This window comes from Caretta caretta, chromosome 6, assembly GCF_965140235.1.
Source record: "Caretta caretta isolate rCarCar2 chromosome 6, rCarCar1.hap1, whole genome shotgun sequence".
Taxonomy (NCBI): Eukaryota; Metazoa; Chordata; order Testudines; family Cheloniidae; genus Caretta; species Caretta caretta.
In genome coordinates, this window is record NC_134211.1 from 61,741,622 (window position 1) to 61,765,581 (window position 23,960).

General features: G+C 45.9%; 2 protein-coding genes across 4 annotated transcripts in view; one reads left to right on the forward strand and one right to left on the reverse strand.

Moving 5' to 3' along the window:
- Positions 1-4,415, forward strand: part of VTI1B (vesicle transport through interaction with t-SNAREs 1B) — a 27,965-nt gene extending 23,550 nt beyond the window's left edge. For all 3 annotated transcript variants that reach the window (XM_048854081.2, XM_048854078.2, XM_048854080.2), the window contains 2 exons: positions 2,214-2,275; positions 3,999-4,415. In XM_048854081.2, coding sequence (XP_048710038.1) covers positions 2,214-2,275; positions 3,999-4,095 — 159 coding nt within the window. In that variant the 3' untranslated portion in view covers positions 4,096-4,415. The remainder of the gene's footprint in view (positions 1-2,213; positions 2,276-3,998) is intronic.
- The window catches only part of ARG2 (arginase 2), a 35,903-nt gene continuing 16,277 nt past the window's right edge, over positions 4,335-23,960 (reverse strand). Inside the window, exons 3-8 of the mRNA XM_048854072.2 lie at positions 18,657-18,834; positions 17,413-17,572; positions 8,103-8,197; positions 7,647-7,751; positions 6,129-6,265; positions 4,335-4,730 (exon numbers count right to left, since the gene is read on the reverse strand). Coding sequence (XP_048710029.1) covers positions 4,525-4,730; positions 6,129-6,265; positions 7,647-7,751; positions 8,103-8,197; positions 17,413-17,572; positions 18,657-18,834 — 881 coding nt within the window. The 3' untranslated portion in view covers positions 4,335-4,524. The remainder of the gene's footprint in view (positions 4,731-6,128; positions 6,266-7,646; positions 7,752-8,102; positions 8,198-17,412; positions 17,573-18,656; positions 18,835-23,960) is intronic.

Here is a 23,960-nt window from a genome sequence, read left to right on the forward strand (position 1 = left end):
GGCTGCATTTCTACAATCCTGTTGCCCTCAGTAGATTTGCACATGAGTAACGGAAACTTGGTAAACTAATATATTGATGTACAAGAAAGAATAGAATCCAGCATTGCAGCACCTACACTTCTATTTTTAGCATGATAGCTTAATCAAAGGTCTTCAACCTGGGAATCACACCTTTAGCTCAAAGTGTACATTTACCCATCATCCCAGTTTCATATCCGATCTTGGATTTAATGTGAGTGACTCCCTCTCCCAGAGTAGGGCTGTCTGTATAGTTCTGTCAGCAGGCCTCTTGAATCAGGTCAAACCAGCATAGGCTATTTCCCTGGGAGGCAAAACTTCAAAAGTCTTGTTACCTGTATTGCTTCAGCATTGGGAATTTACAGTCATCACTCCCCTCTAACTATTGTTCCTGCAGGAACCATCCGTTCATCCAGGAATACAATCACTAGCCAGCCCATAAAGATGTACAGTATTTTATAAAGCTGATCCAATAACCCGAATATTCTGTTTCCGAAACATTGCATCTGTCAAAGCTACTTTGTTCTGAAGCTAAGAGTTAATGCAGTCCTTTGGATATACCATCCTGTTAAACTTGTTCAAGGAGTTATGCATTTATAGTGTGCTTTCTGTATGCTGTTCCCTCTACTGAAATAGTAATAAATACAAGCTCACCTTCTTTTTGCATATGCTCCCTTAACAAAGAGATGAAGTCTAGAACTGTTTTTTAAATGGATTTGTGGACTCTCCCGGAGCTGTGAGCAGGAGATACTTGCAGCTGTATAAAAAAGGTGCCAAAAGTGGTGACTCTTGGCAGGCAGAATGGTACAGATCTGCCATCACAAATCCCTTTTCACATAGGATCTAACAGGAGTCATAGTGTTGTGTTTATGTGAAATGAGTGAATTCCACTCATGCAAAAACATACTAGTGTTGGCATCAGGCTGGAACCGGCTTATTGTTTGCTTTATGATCTGCACCATCTGATTTCTGTGAAAGCACTTGCTGCAATGAGTGTGGGTTTGAAAGCCTGGGCATAAACAGATTCATTTACCAAGGGTGCTTGTGAATGTAAATGGAGGGCAAGTGGCATGCACTTCTAAAGGTGCTCTGAGGCTATGTCTACCTCATGGACCTTCTAGCAGCTGGTGGAAGAGAGCTTGCCTGCAGGCATAATTAAACCACCTCCAATGAGCAGCAGGAGATGCTCTCCTGCCAACATAGTGCTGTCCACACTGGCACTTTTGTCTGTGAACCTTATGTCAGTCAGGGGTGTGTGGGTTTTTTTTCCTTTCACCACACCCCTGACAGACAGGTGTTAGTGTAAACAACCCCTGGTTTGACTCACTCAATAAGGACAACTGGCCTAATTTCCCTCACAACCCATCTCCTTGAACTTCTGGAGCAGGGCTGACCAAATTTTATATTGAAAGCTGCAGTGACCACATGTTCTGAGTCTCAGGTTTGCACCTGAGTTGTTTATAATGTGACAGTGGTGAGGCCTCATCTGGAGTACTGTGTCCAGTTTTGGGCCCCACACTTCAAGAAGGATGTGGATAAATTGGAGAGAGTCCAGTGAAGGGCAACAAAAATGATTAGGGGTCTGGAACACATGAGTTATGAGGAGAGGCTGAGGGAGCTGGGATTGTTTAGCCTGCAGAAGAGAAGAATGAGGGGGGATTTGATAGCTGCTTTCAACTACCTGAAAGGGGGTTCCAAAGAGGATGGCTCTAGACTGTTCTCAATGGTAGCAGATGACAGAACGAGGAGTAATGGTCTCAAGCTGCAGTGGGGGAGATTTAGATTGGATATTAGGAAAAACTTTTTCACTAAGAGGGTGGTGAAACACTGGAATGCATTACCTAGGGAGGTGGTAGAATCTCCTTCCTTAAAGGTTTTTAAGGTCAGGCTTGACAAAGCCCTGGCTGGGATGATTTAACTGGGAATTGGTCCTGCTTCGAGCAGGGGGTTGGACTAGATGACCTTCTGGGGTCCCTTCCAACCCTTATATTCTATGACAGCTTTTAAAATGCATAACCCTAATTTGTTTTGCTTGTTTCTTACTAGGGTCCTTCTTGAACCCAGATCTTTTGTTTGCTTAATTCATTGTGCCCTCAACTAACTGCTGGCACACTGTGGGTCAGAGTACAAGGTTTGGCTCTGTGCCTTTTATTTCCCTTCAGAATAAGTGAAATCTAATGTGTTTTTCTTTGTAGTTAGTGAACACAAGCGAAAACTTAAGCAAAACCCGTAAGATCCTGCGTTCCATGTCAAAAAGGTGAGTTGTGTGACGAATTTACTTACCTTTTAAAACTTTAAAGCAATGCTAGCCTCCAATAATGACCAATCCCAGACAATTATGCCTTTCTTCTAAATCTCAAAATAAGATACAACCAGAAAACTATTTACTGTGCAGGAATTGCCTCACCCAGTACCCAAATGCTGCTGCCACCTCTAACAGTGCAGCAGTTCTACAGCACACAGCAAAGGAAATTTAAAATACCAGAACAGCTGGGGGCTTTTAGGTAAACAGAGTAACTGAAATTTGCCCAAATAAATGGGCTACAGTCTCTTTTTAATATTCCTCAGTGAGCAGGTATTGAGAGACAAGGTGGGCAAGGTAATATCTTTCATTAGACCAACTTCAGCACCATAAAGAGCTCTTTCAGGTCTGGGAAAGGTATTCAGTCACAGCTAAATGCAGTGGAAATTAAGGTGCCTTAATTTCACTACCTGTTTTTCTTTCCTTTGGAATAGTTTAGACTAGAGTTCAAGTGGCACTCTAGTCATTGTATAGACTAACTGTAGTCTTCCGTACCCTATTTCTATTAATCTCTTCTGGATTTCAACACCCTTTTCAAGGTAACAAGCTGACGACTGTATTCATGGGCAAGGTGTATTATGCATTTTATAGAATACTCCCTGTTCTATTCCTTGCTAACACAGTTTGCTTCTGCATAGTGACCAGCCTTTTTAAGCTATCAGTTGATACTCAAGATTCTTAATTCCTGAGTATCAATTCATAGTGTTACCTGGCACTTAAGGTTGTGGTTCCTCTTTTCTTAAATAATGCATCTTGTCTGTGCTGTTCATCTTCAGTTAGCACCAGTGTCCTGCTCTAGAGCAGGAGTCCTCTGTACACTCCATTAACCTTCTTGCATGTCGAAATTAGGAAACTAACTTACCAAAGCTTGTGGAGGTTCAAACAGCCTACTGATTTGTTTTTTTCTTTGTCCATGAGACAACTTCAGCCCAAAAAACCCAACTTTTTAACCTGCTACTGCATTACAGCTTGCTGCGAGTTCTTGATGACCTGCTTTAGTCATTTATGTAAACTGTATGTGGAATGATCTTTAGCGACCATAGTAACAAATGAACATTTTGGGGAATGCAGAGGTGGGAGAGTGTGCTGTAGTTCAAAAGGAATTATGTGGGGGAATTTTATGGCCTGTTATACAAGTCAGTAGTCCCCTCTAGAGGTCTTTTAAAGGCCAAACATCTTTAAAGACCATTTTGGCAGAGTACAATAGTATCCTCTGAAGAGCCAACCCATTTTACTAGAAAGTTAGAGACCCATACACTGAGTAGTGGTGGCTTATGCTCCTAAGAAATAACTGACTTAATGGGGTAGTCCTGTCCATCTTACAGTGTGGAAATAAAAAAAGTTGGAGAATGCAGCACCACTGCAAGTAGTGAAATGGAGAATGTAAAGAGAAGTCCCAGAGAACTGTTAGAAAGCTGTTTAGTGCAGGAATCACTGCTTTGTCCCTCCTTCCTAGTTTTGAGAACGTTGTGGAGAATTCTCCACAAAAGTACTAAGCTTAGTGATGAGATTTAAAGACAATCAACTTTTGGTAACTTTAGTTCTCAGCTGGAGTGTTTACATAAAGAATGTTTTTAAACCACACTGGAACATATACAGGAGGATATTCCTCAAGACCCAATAAAAGTCTTCACTTACCATGAGCAGCATGATCCTAAACTCCCTTTTTTCTTTCTAGAATTATGACTAACAAGTTGCTGCTGTCTGTCATCATCATCCTAGAACTAGCCATCCTAGGAGGTGTGGTCTACTACAAGTTCTTCCGCAAGAGCTGAACTTGCACAGCCCAGATTGGTGTTCCCCTTTGTGTCAAGGATTATGCATAGACATAGCTGAGAAACGAGATGGCAGTAGCTCCAGAAGAAGTGGATGAGAGGTCTACTCCATTTGAAAGTCCTGTGGTTGAGCTGCCAGGTTCTGGCAGCATTTTCAACTGAATTATGTACTGACTCTAGAAAGACATGCAGGTTATAAAAATGCAAAGACTGACTGAAGTAATGGTAATAGACAGTAATAAGGTAATTGTTTTATTACTTGTCTAAATTTATATACTTCTAAATGAATAAAACAGTAGTTATTGGTCAAATGGAAAAAACTAGTCTCTTTTTAAAACAAAGTAAAACACTTCAAGTGTTTGATAATCTATCCACTCAAGTGCCTCAGCAGAATGCCCAATGTGAAGCGTCTTCCATCATGTGGGGGTCCTAAATCCTCACTTGCTCTTCACTGTCTGATTCATCTGGTGAATTGGGGGTTGGGAGTTCATCAAAAACAGCATGTGCTCCTTCTCTGGTGTGCCCAAAGCATGTTGCTAGCACATCTACTGCAAGACTGGCTGTAGCATTCACTTCCTCTTGAGAGGCTCCAAGCAATGGGTTTACTTCAACCAGGTCCACAGCCGAAAGCAATCCTGAGAAGGCAAAAACACATTACCCCCGAGGCAGGAACATGCTGGACTTCTGTTCCTGCTATTTGATCGGTAGTTTCACACAGCTGCTGTGGCAGAGCCAACACTATACTTCTATTAGTCACTGAGTAGTTCAAGGCTCATATCCCCAACCTTGCATTTTAGAACACCCTGGGAAAAGGTAAGCCTATCCCCAAGTGCAATCCATGGAGGCTGCTTCTGGCTAGCAGATGCAAATAGTCAACCTGTCTGAAGAACAGAACTGGGAGGCCCCTAGGGCCTCACATGTTCCTGGAGGCAGTACTAGTCTACATTATGACCAGCAACTGTACCACCTCCACACCTTTCCCAAGCAGCAACTGACTATACAGCAGCAAAAAGTGAGATGACAGAGGTACTGCACCTATCTGGCTCAAGACTCAAGAAAGCAATGCCTTGCCTCTTTATGGCTGTAAGATCTTTTCGAATGTAATGGTGGAAGTTTAAAAATGAGGAAGATTTAGCCACTTCTGGAGGAAGAGAAGCTGAACATTGGCATTTCAGCTATGCTTCTGGAGTTTAACTATGAGAAGCTGGTTAAGTTCAATGTCTGCCAAAGTAGCATTGGCATCCACTTAATATTGAACCTGTGGCTTAGGTTAAATGCCATGCCAGATCTGTCCAGCCCACAGTATCTGAGCACATCTCAATGTAGAGTTAAGACTGTCAACCAAGGAACAGTAACAATCCCTTGTGAGCAGAGGTCCTAAGAAACACACAAGCCATTTAACTATAAGTGCATTTTATATCTAAAGTGAGGTGTCCTAGCCCCATTCTGAAAAGCTTATGGTACCTTTAAAATTTGTTAAATGTGCATAGCCGAGTCTTGTATTAGCAAGACTTGTGTTCTGGAATAGAACAAATAGTTCAGTCACTTTCATAGAAACAAGAGTGATCTGTGGACTGTCAGAGGCTGAAAACTCGAATGCTGTCTCCTTTAAGTTCTCTCCCCACAACTCCAGTGGAAGCTTGAACCTGGGGTTTTAGGATCACTTGCAAGATGAAAGCCAGATTTTTAAAACTGGGTATTTTTAATGTTACACTAATGCAAAAAAGGAATATTGATGTAAAACTGGTCATTCATGCATATGTAAAGTTCTGAAAGTCTGCCCCATCTATTCACTGCTATATAAAATAGGGACCTATACCATTCTGATCTACTGTACCATGCCCCTTCAAAATCATTGATCTAAAGTTTACTACTTAGCTCCTGTCAGTCTAGTTATAAAGAAGCAATTTGAAATGCAAAACAGGTCACCTTAAACCTGTCTCAAATAACTTCTTGTAAAGGTAGAATTAGCTCTTGGCTAAGAGGCTTGTGTGATAATTGGGTTTAATCAAACACTGCTGGTTGATTCTTACCTGTATTGTGTATTTCCTCTGTAATGTACATGCCTTCCCGATATGTTAATCCACCTAAAACAGGAGTCCCTGTTGCTGGAGCCAGCGAAGGATCAAAAGCATCAATGTCAAAGCTCAGGTGAATTGGTCTTTGCCTTCTGGAGAATAAAATAAAATAGGTGGCTTAATATTCTGTGATCGTATATGTGGTCAGGACCCCATCTACTTCACAGCACACTAGAATCAAGTTTAGGGCACCACTTATTTTCACTCTTTCCCATTGTTTAAGCCCCCCCCAAACTATAGTTCAGAGGTGGGAAAACCAAAGGAAAAAAAATGAAGTGTTTCTTTATGCTGGGCTGGCCACACCTGCCATGTTCAAAAAAAACATCCCAAAGCAGAGTTCCTCTTTCTCCCTGACCCTCGAAGCATGTGCCAGGAAAGGGGGAAGCTTGTCACTTCACCAGTACTTCATCTCTGTTCTACTGCTTAGCTCAGTTGCTGCCCCAGCACAGGTACCAGTTCCAGCTCTGGCACCTCAACCCAGCTGGCTCCCTGAAACAGTGCAGAGAGCATTAGCTCAATCTTGTGGGGAAGGCTAGAAAGCAAAAGGCAGCTGGCTGTAGCAAAAATACTGAATTCCAGGGCATCTTGTAAGCCCTGGGGGATAAAGATGAATGGGACAAGTCATCTAGTTTCCAACTGGCTGCAGACTTGCATTAGTGCAGCAGTTAACTCTGAAAACATTAACTAGGAGGAATTTCCAACCCATAAGGGCTTAAAAAAAAAAAAATACGTTGAAGAGCGAGATTCTGTGCCCATGGAAATTCAGGACCAGAGAGTGTGCTTGATATGAACTTTGAAAGCTCCAGCGAGTGCCTTAACATACTAAAAGGCTAACAGTAACTGAGTACAGGGGCAGACCTGGTGCGTTAAGAGCACTTCATTGCTGCTGTCTAGTGCTTACCTCCCCTAACAGTTCTTTAAAGCAAACGAAGTTGTTGTGAGCTACCTAAGCTCTATGGTTACTATGTCTGAGCCACATTAAATGGTGCAGACTTAACCTTTTCCTCACACTTTAGTAGCCAGGTACTGGATTCTTCAAGATGTGGGTGAAGGCACCACTTGTGTCCAGCCCACATTTGTAGCAGCTAATAGTTATAGGAGGGCTGTTCCAGACCCAGGGTGAAGTAGTTTCATTTCAATGTCATCGAAGAGCCCAAGGATTAAATCCAACAGACTGGACTTCAATCTTGAAGCATACTTATTGGAAATTTGCACAGCTGCTAGATGTGCTGTGGATAAGACTGTCACTCAGCTACGTATCACCAGCAGTAACTGAGCACTCCCTTTCCTTTTAAATAACGTACAGAAAGCAGAGAAAGAGGAGGAGTGTGCTGATAAATGGTGGTGTGGAAAGTAATATGTCAGACCTGCATGGGTTATCAGAGATTCTCTAACACATTAACAGCTTACAATTCAGGAACTCATGTTTTGTCTGACACAAGCGGCGTCTGTTCATCTTCAGTGACAAGGTACCTGCTCATTAGTTGTTCAAATGTCCTTTCCATAACTTTCTGGATTCCAAGGCGATCAATGTCTCTCATTGAGAAATACTGAATGTCATAGTTCTTCAAAATATAGCTGTTAAAAGAAAATGTTAAAACTTTCTTGCTTTTGGCTAAAATGTTTAGTACAGTGATTGTACCGGTGACCCCTTTCACATAGGTGGGTTGCACCAGAGGCTTGCTTTTAAATTAAAAACACTTAATATATTTAACACCATTATAAATGCTGGATGTGGGGTCGGGCTGACAGCTCATGACCCCCCTGTAATAATCTCCCAACCCCCAGTTTGAGGACCCCGGTTTAGTACTTTAAACCTCAAACCCTCACCACCAGCCCACGCCATTTAAATATATGGCACTAGCAAAAGCGACTTCAAACTTCACCAGTAAGAAAAATCCCTCCCCTCCACAGCGGTCTTGCACTTACTGTTCAGCAGGATCCACATCCCTCAGACCAATGTAGACAATATCCGATGTTGAGAGGCAGGGCTTTAGCCAGGAAAAGCCAGGAAGCAGCGGCATCTGCAAGCAGAGAGGGGTGTATATAGCTATAAAGTGACTTCTAGTGCCATCTGTTTAACAAGCTTCCAGTTCACAATGGAAATAATTTTAGGGACTTGTTAAAAGTTTTGATTTTCACTTCCTCATGCTACCCTCTCTCCTCCCAGAGTGAAATCCTCAAGGGGACAGAAAAGCAAGGTCTAATAGACTGGGAACAGGACTACATGAAGATTTCTTAACAATCTCAGCCTTGCCCCTTTCATACTATTTGTTCTAAGACAAACAGCAGCATTTAAGGAACATAAAAAAAAAAATGAAGTACCTAGTATTGTCTTATGCTGCTGGCTGCCTAGCAGTGTAGGGAAATAGGGGGCTGTTTCTATTCCTGCTTGAACAATAACTTGCTCCATCATTGATCATGTCACTTAACCTTTCTCCCTCAGTTATACCCATTTCACAGATGGGTACTAGTACTTGACAAAAGGTATCTTTAAGGCACTTAGATCTATGCACAAGAGGCACTACAAGATCATAACTATGTACATGAGACTGTACCATTAAAGGTAGAATCAGCTCAACAGTGGGGGGGGACCCCAGAAGTTGTATGCTATGAAATGCCTTTGGTAAAAGGGAATACCTCACATTAATGGGAGTTGAGCTAGAAAGCAGACTTCCTAGGGAGTAAGACTGTGGCAGCAAGTGTCAATAGAGGAGGAGAGGGTCAACTTAAATGATAAAGCAATTGTGTCAATAATGATACACCCTCATCCAGTTCTGGTCAAACCCTTCCATTGCCTGGGAATAGCAGATTGGCGAGGCCTTTGTACTACAGGGGGCTGAAAATGTCTGCTCTTTTGTACCTTTCATACAAGGATGCAAATAAGTTGCAAGGGGGGGGGGGAGGGAATCAACATTATCCCCATTTTACTGATTGGGAAACTATAGCTCTCACCATAGTACCTGAGAACCTCAACTATTAGTGAATTTATCCTCCTGTGGGGCACGGAAGTATTAGTTCTATTTCACAGATGAGAACTAAGCCATACAGAGAAAGTAACTTAAGGGCATTCCAGGATTCTGAGACATTAACTCAGCTCTCTCCAGTCCCAGCCCACTGTCTCTCCATGAGGTTTTCCCACCCCCAATCACAGTTAGTGATTAGTGCAGAGTCTCTCAGCAGTGCAATGAAAGCAGGGCCCGCACACAACATTTTGTCACCTGAGGCAGGGAACTCAAATGACGTCCCCATGTCCCCTCGCTTAGGCCAAAACTTTGAAAGGTCTCAATTCTGCCATCTTCCTGTTCTACTCCTCTCATGCTACTTCTCCTTTATTGGGGTACCTAACAACTTAAGTATCAGGGTAGCCATGTTAGTCTGTATCCACAAAAACAACAAGGAGTCCAGTGGCACCTTAAATACTAAACAGATTTATTTGGGCATAAGCTTTCATGGGTAAAGAACCACTTCCTCAGATGAAGGTGGTTTTTTACACCCATGAAAGCTTATGCCCAAATAAATCTGTTTAGTCTTTAAGGTGCCACTGGACTCCTCCTTGTTTTTCTAACAACTTAAAATGCCTTGTTCAAAAATTTTAAGTAACTTTCAAATGCCTGAACAGCAAATGTAACTTTTCTTGTCTGCATAGTAAACACTGGCATTTTTATCTGTTTGCATAATCGAAGTGGTGCTTTCTGTGCCTTCTCGGTTACAAAGATCTGAACTGCTTCCTGAAGGTCCACTGTCTGGGCCAGTTCATGCTCTACTGAGATGGTTGCAAGGCTGACCAGCCTCTCCTGTGTCATTGTGGAGCGTAGATGTGTTTTTATTAACTTCAGCTTGGAGAAGCTGCTTTCTCCACTGGCAACTGTTACAGGAAGTGTTAGAAGTATGTGCAGAGCCACAAAAGCATTTGGAAAGAGGGCCGTCATCTTATTTGTGTACCTATATTCCAGAACAGCCTTTGGAGTTGATCCTGCTGAAATGTATCTTGAAAGGGCTTTCAGTTCATCACGTAAATCACTCGCATCAATATCACGCATGTCATCATGTGTCAAAACGGTTTCTAGTGCCCTGCACTGCTGATGTAGGCCTTCTTCAGGTATAGTGAGGAGTTTTGGAATATCATACAACATCCCACATATACTGCTGTGTTCCTTGAGCTGCATGAAACGTTCAGCTGACTGTATTGCACAATCTAGCACCTGATTAAAGAACTCAACTTTGAATTGTTGTTTGGGGTCTCTTATGGGATTATCCCATGCCTTGTAATCAAAAAAAGTCTTCTCTGACTCTTATTTTCCCACCCATTCAAGAATACAGCTTCAGTGTGAAGTTCCTCTGCCAACTTCTGTGCACTCTTCAGAAAGTTTTGAAATCCCTCATCTGACTGGTAAGACAGTAGGTATGACTTTGCTTTGTCCAGTTCTTCCATTGCTCCAGATAGATCAAGGTCAACACCTTCGAGTCTCTTGCTTACAACATTTATTTCAAACAGTATGTCATGCCACAACACTAAGCCACACAGAAGTTTGAAGTTATATATGTTTCTGGTGATTCCATTTCCCTCTGCCACTGTTCTCCCACAAACAGTTCCTGTCATAGCATTATCCTCCATAATGGCAACTATGGCGTCATCTATCTTCCCAATTTGGTGTTTCGAGTGGAGGCGATAAAGCCTATGACTTTCCCATCGTGTGGCACTCAGTGGTTTCAGTGTCAGAGCGGATGTTCCCAGATGTTGCTTCAAAATTTTGCATCAATGAGTTGATGCAGAGAGAAATACATAGATGTTTTGAATTACATTAAAAAATTCAGCAGCCTCACTCGAAGCTGATGCTGCATCACTGACCACCAAGTTCAATGACTAAGAACTGCATGGGACAAAAAATGCTTGAGGGTTTAACTCTCGGATCCGTGTCTGCACTCCTCTGTTCTTTCCTCTCATGTTGGCAGCATTATCATAGCCCTGACCTCTCATGTCAGCTATCACAATTGCCATGTCTTCCAGCTTTTTAAGAAGCACATTTGTCATACCAGCTTCTGTAGTATCATCAAATGTCAACAGATTCTAGAAAATGCTCTCTGACAGTCACCATTGCAGGAACATTTGCACTAGGTTCTGTTGTTACAAAATGCACCATTCAAATCATTTGTTCCATATGGCTGATGTCAGGTGTGCAGTCCAGACTAACAGAGGAATATCTTGCTGACTTCAGATCTGCCACAATCTTCTGTTTGACTCTTGTTGCCAGAAACTGTATGATCTCATTTTGAATGGTTTTTCCAAGGTAGTGGTGCGTGTACATTTCTTGGGTGGTGACTCTTCTGGTGCTCCTGGAGAACATCATCAAACTCAGCCATCAGCTGCACAATTTTAAGGAAGTTTCCATTGTTTGGCACATACTGCTGATTTGAAGTGCCACGCAGTGCTAGGTTTTGGGTGGCAAGCACTCTCACAATGGCAATGAGCCTTTTCAGATCGTTTTGCCAGTAAAGAGACTCTGACGCAATCTTCTCTTGATGCCGATAGTCTATGGTGCCCTTTAACCTTGGTCTCATCTCAAGCTCTTTCCACCTATGGAATGCTCTCTGGTGATTTGCTGCCTTCTCATGGCATGCCAGATTTTTCCAGTCCTTTGTTCCTGTAGAAGCCAATGTGGCTGGAACATTAGACTGGAAGACTGTTTTTGCAATAAACACAGTATGCAGCATTCTGGGGTTTTGAGTACATAAAAGCCATGGCCTCTCCACTTTGTCACCACTGGGGATTTCACGCCAGTAATGTGTTGGATGGAAACTTCTATTTTCATGGTCTTCGGGGAACATTTGGGGAACTTGAGGTTTTTCACTTGCTGTGGCCCATGCAGTACAAGGAAGTCCCTCAGGCTACAGCTCAAGTGGGTCCACAGTCCTGGATCATCTAGACTTAAGGAACTGAAGTCAGCAGCAGCTGTTTCTTGCGCCTCCACCACACTCTTCTCTGATCTACACTTTTCTTCAGGAATGTGCATGGTTACATCCATTTGAGATGGAGATATTGATGCTGCAGTAGCTACCAGGTCACCTGCACTCTAACTAGAAGATCAGGCACCTCCTCACCCCTCACATCCTCACTGGGGCTGGAAGGCTCACTGTGAACATGTGTGTCTATGTATCTTAGGAGAGCTCCTTCCTGCTTAGATAGAAAAGCTTCCTTTGCTTTCTCTTTTTCTGAATGCCGCCCCAGAGGGGTGTTTTTCCTTCTTTCACTCATGACTGCTGTTCTGTGCCAGCTATAGTGGCTCTCAACACTCAACTGAAGGGGACAAATAAGCAGGCTGGTAGCAGGGCCTGACTGAGGGAAGATATCAACGTCTTAAGGGCCTGAATGGCTCCTACTACTTCATCAGCTGACTGCCTGTTCTCCTCAAGTGGGTTCAGGGAAGCAGCAGGAAACAGGAAGCTCCATGAGAAGCTGGTGTTAATCAATCCAGGCTCCTGGGGGTGTTAGAGAGGTACACAGAGAGGAGAAGAAGCCTCTTCTCCTTGCAGCTCCAGCTGCTTTCTGTTATTCCCTCTCACCTTTTCTCCTGCCTGCCTGTTATGTCTCTTGTGCCCTCCTTCCTCCAGCACAGCACTCCACCATTTCCGTGCATCTAGAGCAGAGAGAATCCATATGCACCAGCAGCAGACGCAATTTTCTACAATCTGGGCTCTAGTGGCACCCCCTCCCACAGTCTGGCACCTGAGGCGGCCCCCTCAAGGTAAGGCCAGCCCTGAATGAGAGATGGAATTTAATCCCAGCTCCGACTCAAAATATGGGACCAATTCCTCGACAGCGCTGTCACCTGAATGGACAGATGGACAATAAGGGGAACACTGAATCTGTAGTGCCTGCAGTGGAGCTTATGTGGATGGGCTGCAGAAGTAACAACAGCAAAAGTTTTTCTCTGTCAAGAACTGGCAAAGGCAGATGTGAAAACCATGGCAAACCTCTTTATATAAATAGCATGTACCTCTATCTAGGTGATTAACATGCTGTCTGCTTTATGGGGGCAGAGTTAACTGAATCCTGAGTGGTTTTACACATTTCCAGGAAAGCAGACAATGGTTAACGCAGCTGCTGATCTTTAATGGATAACACAGTGAATCCACTGCTAGAAGTCTACTTCTGACCCACCCGCAGTGAGCTGCATAATCCAGAGGCCCAGGACAGGCAAAGCGACTTGAAAAGGGATAAAAAGATGGACCTGTGAACTCAGAGGGTGGGCCACTGACTGAAGTTCAGAGTAAGACAGGCTGCAGGGGGTACAGACTACCTTGTCCAACTCCAGTGATGGGGGTGCCTGAACTTGCAAGGAAAGGCTAAGGTTTAGGGAAGACAATATACATAGAGGTCTGTTTTAATCCTTTTCCTCTCATGGTCCTATGACTACATACTTTGAAGAGGCTGTTCATTGTCCATGCACTTTTTTTATTCCGATCACAGCAAGTCTAGAGCAGGGGTTAAACCCAACTTGGACCTGCTGGTAAACAGGAGTGCAGCGGATCTGGAGACCCAGTCTAAGAGCGGGGTGAACTGCAGATTCTACCCTGAGCACAGTACAGGCACAAGCCTGTCACTGGGAGAGGGTGTCCATAGAGAGGCAGCCTGTGAGGAGCCAAACGTACAGCTCACGCTGAGCCATGATCGTTGACATCACTAAGTTAGTGACGTAACAGACTAAGCCCAGGATTGGACACTAGGAATCCTCTGCAACTATGATGCTGTGACCTTGGGCAAGACAGAATGTGTAAGACATTACTACCTACTTTAAAGGGCAAGCAGGGACTAGTCAGTGTTTGTACAGCACTTTGAAAAGGTTGTATACTAATACAGCTAGAAGAGTAGAACCAGAGTATTCTTCAGGCTTATGAGTGATCGGTCTGAGTGAAGGGGGACCCAGCAAGAGCTACACGAGTTAGGGGTAAGCTCTCCTCTCCAGCTATCAGTGCAGTTTATCTATTACACAAGTACAAATAAAAAATTTTGTTCATGCATAATCCCTTCTCTGGTAATTCAGATGTACAGTCACGCCCGCTACACGAAAAGCCAAACCACTGAACTTTCACTTACAAGCTGTTACCGATTAACAATAAATTATGTAAAAACAACGAGGAGTCCTTGTGGCACCTTAGAGACGAACGTATTTATTTGGGCATAAGTTTTCGTGGACTAGAACCCGCTTCATCAGACGCATGGAGTGGAACATATAGTAGGGAGGTATAAATACACAGCATATGAAAAGATGGGAGTTGTCTTACCAAGCGGGGGGTCAGTGCTAACGAGCCCACTTCCACCTTAATTGAATTGGCTCGTTAGCACTGACCCCCCGCTTGGTAAGACAACTCCCATCTTTTCATATGCTATGTATTTATACCTCCCTACTGTATGTTCCACTCCATGCGTCTGATGAAGCGGGTTCTAGTCCACGAAAACTTATGCCCAAATAAATACATTCATCTCTAAGGTGCCACAAGGACTCCTCGTTGTTTTTGCTGATACAGACTAACACGGCTACCACTCTGAAACCTGTCACAATGATTATATACAGTGTGAAAACAGGTTATTTTCTTGCACCAGTGGTAAATTCTCCCCCTAAATGGTGGTGTGGTTCAAGGGACCAGAATAAAGGTCTAAAAATAAATCTCCCACCCATCAGCCAGGCCATGATAGCCATCAAAATGTGAGGTGTCTGCGGTGTCACACCATAATGCTATGAAAAGGTTCTGTCAGCTGCCCTGGTTCTGCACTGATGCATCCGATGAAGAGAGCTGTAGCTCAGGAAAGCTTATGCTCAAATAAATTGGTTAGTCTCTAAGGTGCCACAAGTACTCCTTTTCTTTTTGCGAATACAAACTAACACGGCTGCTGCTCTGAAACCTGGTTCTGCACTGTTACAGGTGGAGGTAGGGGGCCTAAAGTGGGGAGGTTTCTATGCAGTCTTGGGCGCTCTGATACCTGCCTGAGCTTTCTGTGGGACATTGGGGGTGAACCCCACTCAGACCCCCTCCCTCCCACCACAATTCATGCAGCCACCTCTCCTAAATTTAGGTGGATTTTGCCTGAGCAGGGCTCCTCCTCGCTGCTGCCACCATCGTCCTGGACTGCCTTGGCCTCAGAAAGCACTCAGCTGCTGCTGTTTCTCCAGCAGTTCTAGGAACCTTGCTCTTCTCTCCCCCCTCCTCTTTAAGGGAGAGAGCCAGCTGAGCAGACCCCTAACCAACTGTAGGGTCACAGGAGTCAGTGGAGTCTATTCCTTTTCCCACTGGGGAGGGGGAAGGGGAAACAAGGAAACAAATCTGAGGGACCCAGGATCTTGGAGCCTGCTCCTTTCCCCTGTTGTGAAAGACCTATTGGGCTTTGTCCCCTCCTCCATCCAGAAGCAACTGCTGACTCTTGGCCAGGTGAGCTCCTTCTCTCACAGGCTTCTCTGTTCCTTGAGAGATAGACAGACGGGGACCCAGAGCTGTCACAGGAAGGTCTCCTTCCCCCGCTGACCCATTTTCTACTGGGTGTAACTGGAGGTAAATGCTGACTAGTTATTTCCAGGCTGGACTTTTCAAGGAGTGGCTAGCTCATTACATCAAGTGGTCTTACATTAACTGGGGCCTTCCCTCTGAGGAGTTTGAGTGTTTTACTAACCTCATGCAGGGATTACTGCAGCCCTCTCTGGCATAGAAAGCCACAGCTAGTTAACAGTTCACATAAAGAAGATTATTCAAATGCATCCCAAGGAGAAACAGGATGGAATTACCAAGATCAGATCTGTGTAATGCACAGCAGACCCCAGGGATCTCATATTTTGATGGCTCTCACATGCTGGCCTGGCTGATGGGTGGGAGACTTGGTGTTTAATGTGGAGACACTTTATTTTGGTCCCTTGGACTATACTACAGATGCTCCTTCGAGGTTTCCAATGCACAAGTAGAACTAGTTTAGCTTGCAGGATCTGCTGGGAGTTCAGTTCAGGGTGGTTTGGCTGCATAATTTCCTTTCCATTGTGTGTAATATGGCACTGAACACTTGTTTCAAACAGTTACATCCTTCCTTTAAGGACAGCCTGATGCATAACCTGCAGGTACCCAGTACGTGCTGAATACACATACTGACAAAGTAGGATACTGTGAAGAGAACCAGATTTACTGCATTTCCAGCTGCCGTTCTCAGCCTGCAGGCGGTGACCCTCTCCTATTCCCTAACCTGGAGCCTAGGCTGAAGTAGACATGCTCACTTCTAACTAGGTCCCCGATGCAGATGCCACAGACACTGTACTGGTTACCATGGCAGCCCCTATAGTATGCTATAAGAACTTGTACGAGGGCTTCCAGGCTGCAGCCGAGGCAGTGTGGTTATTAAATGCCCTAGGTGTACCAATATCGAGCCTCTTTTCGGGCTGCTGCAGAAGCAGGCCGCTCTTCTTGTGCCTTTAAAGATAATGGTCATCGTCAGCAGGGCACTTTGCCAAGCAGGCTACAAGCAGCCCTGAGCTGTAACATTTACTAGAACGTCTAGAGCTACAGCAATGTATCAGGACAGCCCATGCAGGCCCTGCCCCCGACAGGCCCTGAGGTGGTCAAAATATGGAACAGTTCCAAATAGAGATGTACAAGGGGAGGGTAAAAGGCACGTGAGCTATACAGGGATGAGCTCGGCACAGCTCCTATGGGCTCAGATGGGGGAGGCTCCCTTTCTGGCTCACCCAGCAGGACTGCTGCCTGCGCACTCCAACAGTCTCCGTGTATTGGCTACAAGAATATGCAGGCTCCACACAGTGTCCAGTTGCTGGATTGGAGCCTTTACTGACGCATTAGGTCTGTTTTAGCACAGGAGACTGAGTGGCAATGGGATATGAAGCCTCTCACCTTCAACTTCAAATCCTGATCAAGCAACTTGTGACATGGGCTCATGCTCTCCATCCAGTTCCTAGCAGATGTGCCTATCACAAAATCCACTAGCACCCCAGCAGTAAGTGCCCCCTAGGTGACAGTATCTACAAAGAGGCCAAGAGCTGAATAAGGAATAGTCTCTCTCAGCACTAGCAGTTAGTAGATTATAAACATAGGATGCCTGTAACTTTATCTTATCTAGGGGATAAACGGGAGATCAACCTCAGGGGCAGATAAGTCAGCACCTTTCACCAGAATTGAAATTAAACAAACAGTGTGCTGTACAGTAACCTCTCCCTCCCTCCAAACAAAACCTAAAGCCACTTACTTTATTCTGGAGCTCTCGTAACAGAAATGAGACTGGCTGTCCATGGAGGTTTCCAGATTGAGTTGTGAGAGGGGTGTTGATATCGGCATGTGCATCCACCCAGATCACACAGAGGTGAGGGCACTGCCGTGTGTGGCCACTGATGGAACCAAGCGCCAAGCTGAAAAGTACATTAAACACGTCCTACTGAACAATTCCAGGGACTATGATAAACGAGGTTGCCACATTTCAAAATGTTCAATATTTGCATTGCAGCATCTCATCCCAGTGAGACCTGCCATCACCACATAAACATCAGTGTGACATGTATCACTATGCATCATGATTCTGCATAAAACTCTGAAGAAGTACACGAGTACTGCGATATGGGGGCAGGGCTTTGCTTTTTCTTCCTTCAGGCTCTCTTACCAAGAGCCCTCCCACCTCTCTAGCCTTCACCTGTCCCAGGTCCAGGTGAGCATCAACAGAACCCATCTCACCCCTACCTAGCAGGCTCATCTTGCACAGTCACCAACCGAACTCTGTTGGCTCCAGTCATTTTGCCTCATTTCGACACAGCCCACCTCCTCCCTGCTGTTCCCAGTCTGGGGGCAGAGACAGAAGAGGGATGTGACATTTGGAGAATGGGAAAGAAGAGGATATGGAGGTAGACTTAGGACTCTCTCTCTCACCACAGCACTCCCTAGCCCCTCCCCCCAAATCCTTTAGGAACTAGCTGGTCCCCAAAGAGTTACACACCTGTCCTAAGGGTTAGTGTCCTGCAAGCTCCCTAAAAATATGTCCACAAAAGTCAACATGGGTGAAGCTGACCATATGAATTCCCTCAAAAAAGGGCAGCTTCATTTGTTTTTATTACTTGCAGCTTCCAAAAGAATTTGGAAACAAGTCACTGCTGTCTGTTACTTTCTAAGATCACTTTTTTATTGCTTCTTTTATTCTGCTGGTTCTTGGAGTCACAGAATTAAAGACAAAACAAATATGTCCCCACATGGTACTGCCAGGAAAGTAGGAAGGGGCTTTCAACACTGCAGGGCCTGGGAGTAGCAGATACTCACAGCAACATCATCACGCAAGCAACTTTGACACTCTCCCAATCTATGCCTTGCAGAGCTTCTATGGCCCCAGACCCCTCGTCCTTTCATCTCAGTTTTGATTTACACCAAAGGAGATACTCCACCTCAAACAGTTAACTGTCAATCTGTGACATTCAACGGCAGCCACCACTCTCATCCAGCTTGACTCACCTATGGTCACCTCCCATGGTTACACAGCTGTGTCCAGCAGCCACTGCTCCGCTCACAGAGTCAGCCAGCACCTGGCTGGCTAATCCCACAGAGCGTGGGTATTTGACCAGGTTGTTATACAGCTCATCATTGGGCACTTGAGTGAAACTCAGATCTCCAAAATCATACACTCGGCAACCTGGTAACACACAGAGCAGCAAAAAGGTGGGTTAAGTCTGGATTCAAATTCCTCAAAAGGCATTCTAAAAACCTAGTCATTGTGAGAGTGTAATGCTGAAAGAAACAGGTGTTCCCCACCCTATGCCCTGCAGCTCACCAGTAACTATTAGGATATTGCCCTACCAGACACCGCCCGACCTTACTGCATCAACAGCACTGATTCAGCCATTAGAAAGAGCTCTGAAATTTCCAGCCAGCTCTGGCTGGAGTTAAGTGTGTTACAAAGAGAAACTGCCTCAGGGCTCCCATCCCACTGGGCACAGCAAAACACAGCAACAGAGCTATGAGATTCTGAGATAAGTATTCAGCAGATGGCGAGGGTTGCAAAGTAAACAAGAAATTAGAGATGGCTTCCTGAAAGACTCCCCTGGTGTGTGCACACCTACCCACTGACTATTAAAAGTAATTACCATTTTAGGGTCTATTTACATGGACAGTGAAAGGGGTGGGGTGGGAAAACAAGACATTATATATATATAAAGGCAACACAGCCAGTCACTAAGTATCAAGTGTCTTGGGCTGATGGAGCTCTGAATTATTGAAATTTTCCATGTTCTTTTGATCTGTCACAGGCTCAGAACTTTGATGATGTTCTTTACAAATGTATCCAGATCTGTCGGAATTCCCCCGGCGTATCAAGACAAGGACCTAGCTGAAGATAGGCAGCTATGTTTAAGTAACTTACAGTGGCACAGGGACAGCAGATATAGAAGGGCAGTTTCCTGCCTGTTATACAGTGCAAAGGAGTAGAGGGCTGCTGAAAAATGAGTACAGGGTGAAGAGTAAAAAGCCCCAGAGACATAAGAACCACCTTTTTGGCTCTCTCTTACAGGACGTTAATTTGTGTCCAGGGAGAATGACTTTGCGCCTTTATGCCATGTTCTGAGATTGCTCAGGACACCACCACATATCATGATGCTACAAGACCAGAGAAAAACCATTTGGGAGTCCTATTAATCCTGCACATTGGACAGACATATGGAACTCAAGTGCTGGAATTTTTTCCCTCAGCAGTATCCGTAGCAGACTGGTTCTGGCACCCCCTGGAGGGGCACACATACGCTGCGGTATATGAGGCACTGCCGGCTCCCCCCACCCTCAGTTCCTTCTTGCTGGAAACTCTGACAGTGGGGAAAGAGGGTGGGTTGTGGAACGTACATGAGCAACTCATCTCAAAGAACACCAGTTACAGAAAAGGTAACTGTCTTTTCGTCAAGTGCTTGCTCATGTCCATTCCAAGTGCCAACAGAGGTGGGTAGGAGTTCATGGACATTTAGATTGCAACACAGCTCTGCCAAACCCAATGTCATCTCTAGCTTGCTTAGTGATGGCATAGTGCGCCGTGAATGTGTGAACTGAAGACCACATCGTGGCTCTGCACATGTCCGGGAGGGGAATGTGCGCCAGGAAGGCCGCCGAGGACACCTGAGCTCTGGTCGAGTGGGCCCTCACGATTGGCGGTAGTGGGACCGGTGCCAGCTCGTAGCAGTGTTGAATGCATGAGATGATAGTTGAAAATCCTCTGCGATGACACCAGAAGGCCCTTCATCCTCTCTGTCATGATGAAGAGGTGGATCAACCTGTGGAAGGGCTTGGTATGCTCCAGGTAAAACACCAGGGCACGTCTGACGTCCAGAGCATGCAGCCTCCTTTCCTCCCCAGTGACTTGGGACAAAAACACCGGGAGGAAGATGTCCTGGTTAACAGGGAAGGAAGGAAGACACCATCTTTGGCAGAAAGGCCGGATGGGGTCGCAGTTGAACTTTGTGCTTGAACACCACCGTATACGGCAGCTCCGATTATCAGGGCTTTAAGCTCTGACACTCATCTCGTGGATGTTATTGCCACGAGGAATGTGACCTTCCATGACAGGTGGGAGTCTGAGCAGGAGCCCATAGTCTCAAATGGCAGGCCCGTGAGCCTAGAAAGAACCAAGTTAAGGTCCCACTGTGGGATAGGAGCCTGGGACGGCGGGAAGAGTCTCAAGGCCTCTCAGGAATTGGACTGACATGTTGTGGGAAAAACACTCTGACCTTGGATTGGCAGGTGAAAAGCGGAGATAGCTGCAAGGTGCACTCTGATGGAAGAAAGGGCCAGCCCCTGGTTCTTAACATGGAGCAGGTAATCTAAAACAGATTGTAAAGAGGAGCATGTTGGAGAGATGCTATGCTCAGACGCCCAGTGGGAGAACCTTGTCCATTTGGTCAGGTAGGTTACTCTAGTGGAAGGCTTTCTGCTTTCCAAGAGGATTTGCTGTATCTCGTTAGAGCAGGCCTGCTCCTCCAAATTCCACCAAGCAGAATCCACATCATGAGGTGGAGGGAGACGAGGGTTGGGGTATAGGAGATCCCTGTGATCCTGCAAGAGCAAATCCAGTCGGTCGGAAAGGGGCCAGGGAGCGGCCACAACTAGGTCCATCAGCGTGCCGAACCAATGTTGGCGTAGCCATGCCGGGGCAACCATGATGACTTTGCCTTGTCTCTCTTGACCTTAGACAGAGCTCTGCTGCTGAGCAGGATCGGCAGGAACGTGTACATCAGAGCCCCCGACCATGACAGGAGAAAGGTGTCGGAGAGGAAGTCTTCGCCTAGGCCTTGTAGGGAACAGAAACGATGATATTTCCTGTTCTGTCTGGTAGCAAACAGGTCCACTTGGGGCGTTCCTGACTTCTGGAAGAGGGTCTGGGTACCTCCGGATGGAGTTAGCACTCATGGCAAGAGAAAAAAAAATGATCGCCTCAGCCGATCAGCCAGCATGTTCCCAACATCGGGGAGGGGACAGGCCTCCAGTTGGATTGCATGGTCGATGCGGAAATCCCACAGCTGGAGTACCTCTTGGCAGAGGGCCAATGCACATTCTACCCCTTGCCTGTTGATGTAAAACATCGAGGCCATATTGTCTGTCAGCACTCACCACCTTGCCTGCCAGGTGCGATAGAAAGACTCTGCAGACCAAGCGTACTGCTCTGAGCTCCTTGATGTTTATGTGTAAAATCATCTCCTCCAGGGACCACATGCCCTGGGTCTGGAGGCCACTGAGATGTGCTCCCCAACCGAGGTGTCTGATATAAACTTGATCGAGTGATGAGGGCTGTTGAATGGAACTCCTTCTAGGACCGCCCTGGGGTTGGTCCATCATCGTAGCGAGGTAAGTATCGTCGGTGGGATGGTAATCTTTTCCAGGTGATCTCTGGACTGGAAATAGATATTCACCAACCACTGCTGTAAGGGCCATATCCTGAGCCTGGCATGGCATGGCAGACGACATACATATGTCCCAGCAGATGCAGACAAATCCTGGCTGTGATCGGGGGAATGCGGAGACTCCCGCATGAGGTCCAGCATCATCTGGAATCTCTCCTGCATGAGAAACACTCTGGAGCAGGTGGAGTCAAGCTCCGCTCCGATAAACTCTATCCTCTGCACCGGAACGAACGTCGACTTTTTGCCATTTACCAGCAGGCCCAGGAATCTGCACATGGCCTGCAGCATCACAACATCCTTCTAAACTTGGAGTGGCCTTTGAAGAGCCAGTCATCTAGCTTTGGGTAGATCTGGATACCTTGACATCTGAGGTAAGCAGTTAATACTGACATGCACTTTGTGAACACCCTTGGTGCTGTTGTGAGGCCAAATGGGAGGACCGCGACCTGAGAGTGGTTGGATCCCACCATGAAGTGTCTGTGACCTTGAAAGATCATTATGTGGAAATAGGAGTCCTTCAAATCAAGGGCGGCATACCAGTCTCCCAGATCCAAGGAGGGGATGATGGAGGCCAGGCAGACCATGCAGAACTTCAGCTTCCTTAGCTATTTGTTGAGGTCTCGCAGGTCCAGGATGGGATGTAGACCGCCGTTGGCCTTTGGGATTAAAAAGTACCAGGAACAGAACCCCTTGTTCCTGTACTTGCAAGGAACATTTTCTACCGCCCCAGCTACAGCAACCCTTCTACCTCCTGCATGAGAAGACTCATGAGAGGGGTCCCTGAAGAGGGATGGAGAAGGGAGAGGGGAGGTTAGAAAGAAACTGGAGGGTATAACCCTGCACCACAGTATTGGGGACCCAGCAGTCCAAAGTTATAGTGGTTCACGTGGGGAGGAAAAAAGAAAGGCAGTTGGAAAACAGCGAGAAAGATGGATCCAGAGCTTGAGCCCGATTGGGCAGAGTGGCGGTGGGTGGCTCGGACGGCACTTGTAGCCCCTACTCTTCTTATGGGGCAGTTCCTGCCCGGTTTGGCTCCCTTGACCCTGAGATGGCTGCAGTTTGAATCGCTTACAGGCTGGACTGGGAATGTACACCCCTAGAGTTTTCAGGGTACTGGGGGAGTCTTTCAGTCCATGCAGCTTACTGTCAGTCTGTTCTGCAAACAGAGCCTGGTTGTGGAAGGGGAGGTCCTGCATTGACTGCTGAGCCTCAACTGACAGACCCAAGAGGAGCAGCCAGGATGCCCTCTGCATGGAAATGCCCGAGGTCATGGTGCGAGCCGCAGAGTCTGCTGCATCCAAGGCTGCTTGGAGGGCTGCTCTGGCTGCACCCATGCCCTCTTCGAGGATTGCCCGGAACTCCATCCTGGACCCTTTGGGCAGAGACACCTTGAATTTAGCCATGGCCTGCCACATGTTGTCACAGCAGCAAGGAGGGCTTGGTGATTGGCCACTCTCAACTGAAGGCTGGAAGACTAATAAATTTTTCGCACAAACAGAACCAGTCTCTTTGAGTCTTTATACTTGGGCATAGCCCCAAGTAAACCAGAGAGAGGCAGGGTCAACCGTCTCAACTACGAGGGAGTTTGGGGCTGGTTCTGTATAGAGATACTCATGCCCTTTAGCTAGCACAAAATATTTGCGCTCAGCCCTTTTTGAAATGGATGGCAGGGAGGAGAAGGTTTGCCATAGGGTATTAATACTTTTCAAAAACCCCTTGTGTAGGGGTAAAGCCACCCTGGCAGGTGCCATACAACAAAGATCATCAAACAACAAGGCTGATGGCTCCTCAAGGGGAGCAGCAGGCTGCTCTAGGAGGAGGACAGACTGCTAGTCCCCCAGTTTCCAGGGAGAGGCCTGACGCACAACAGAGCCTATACCCT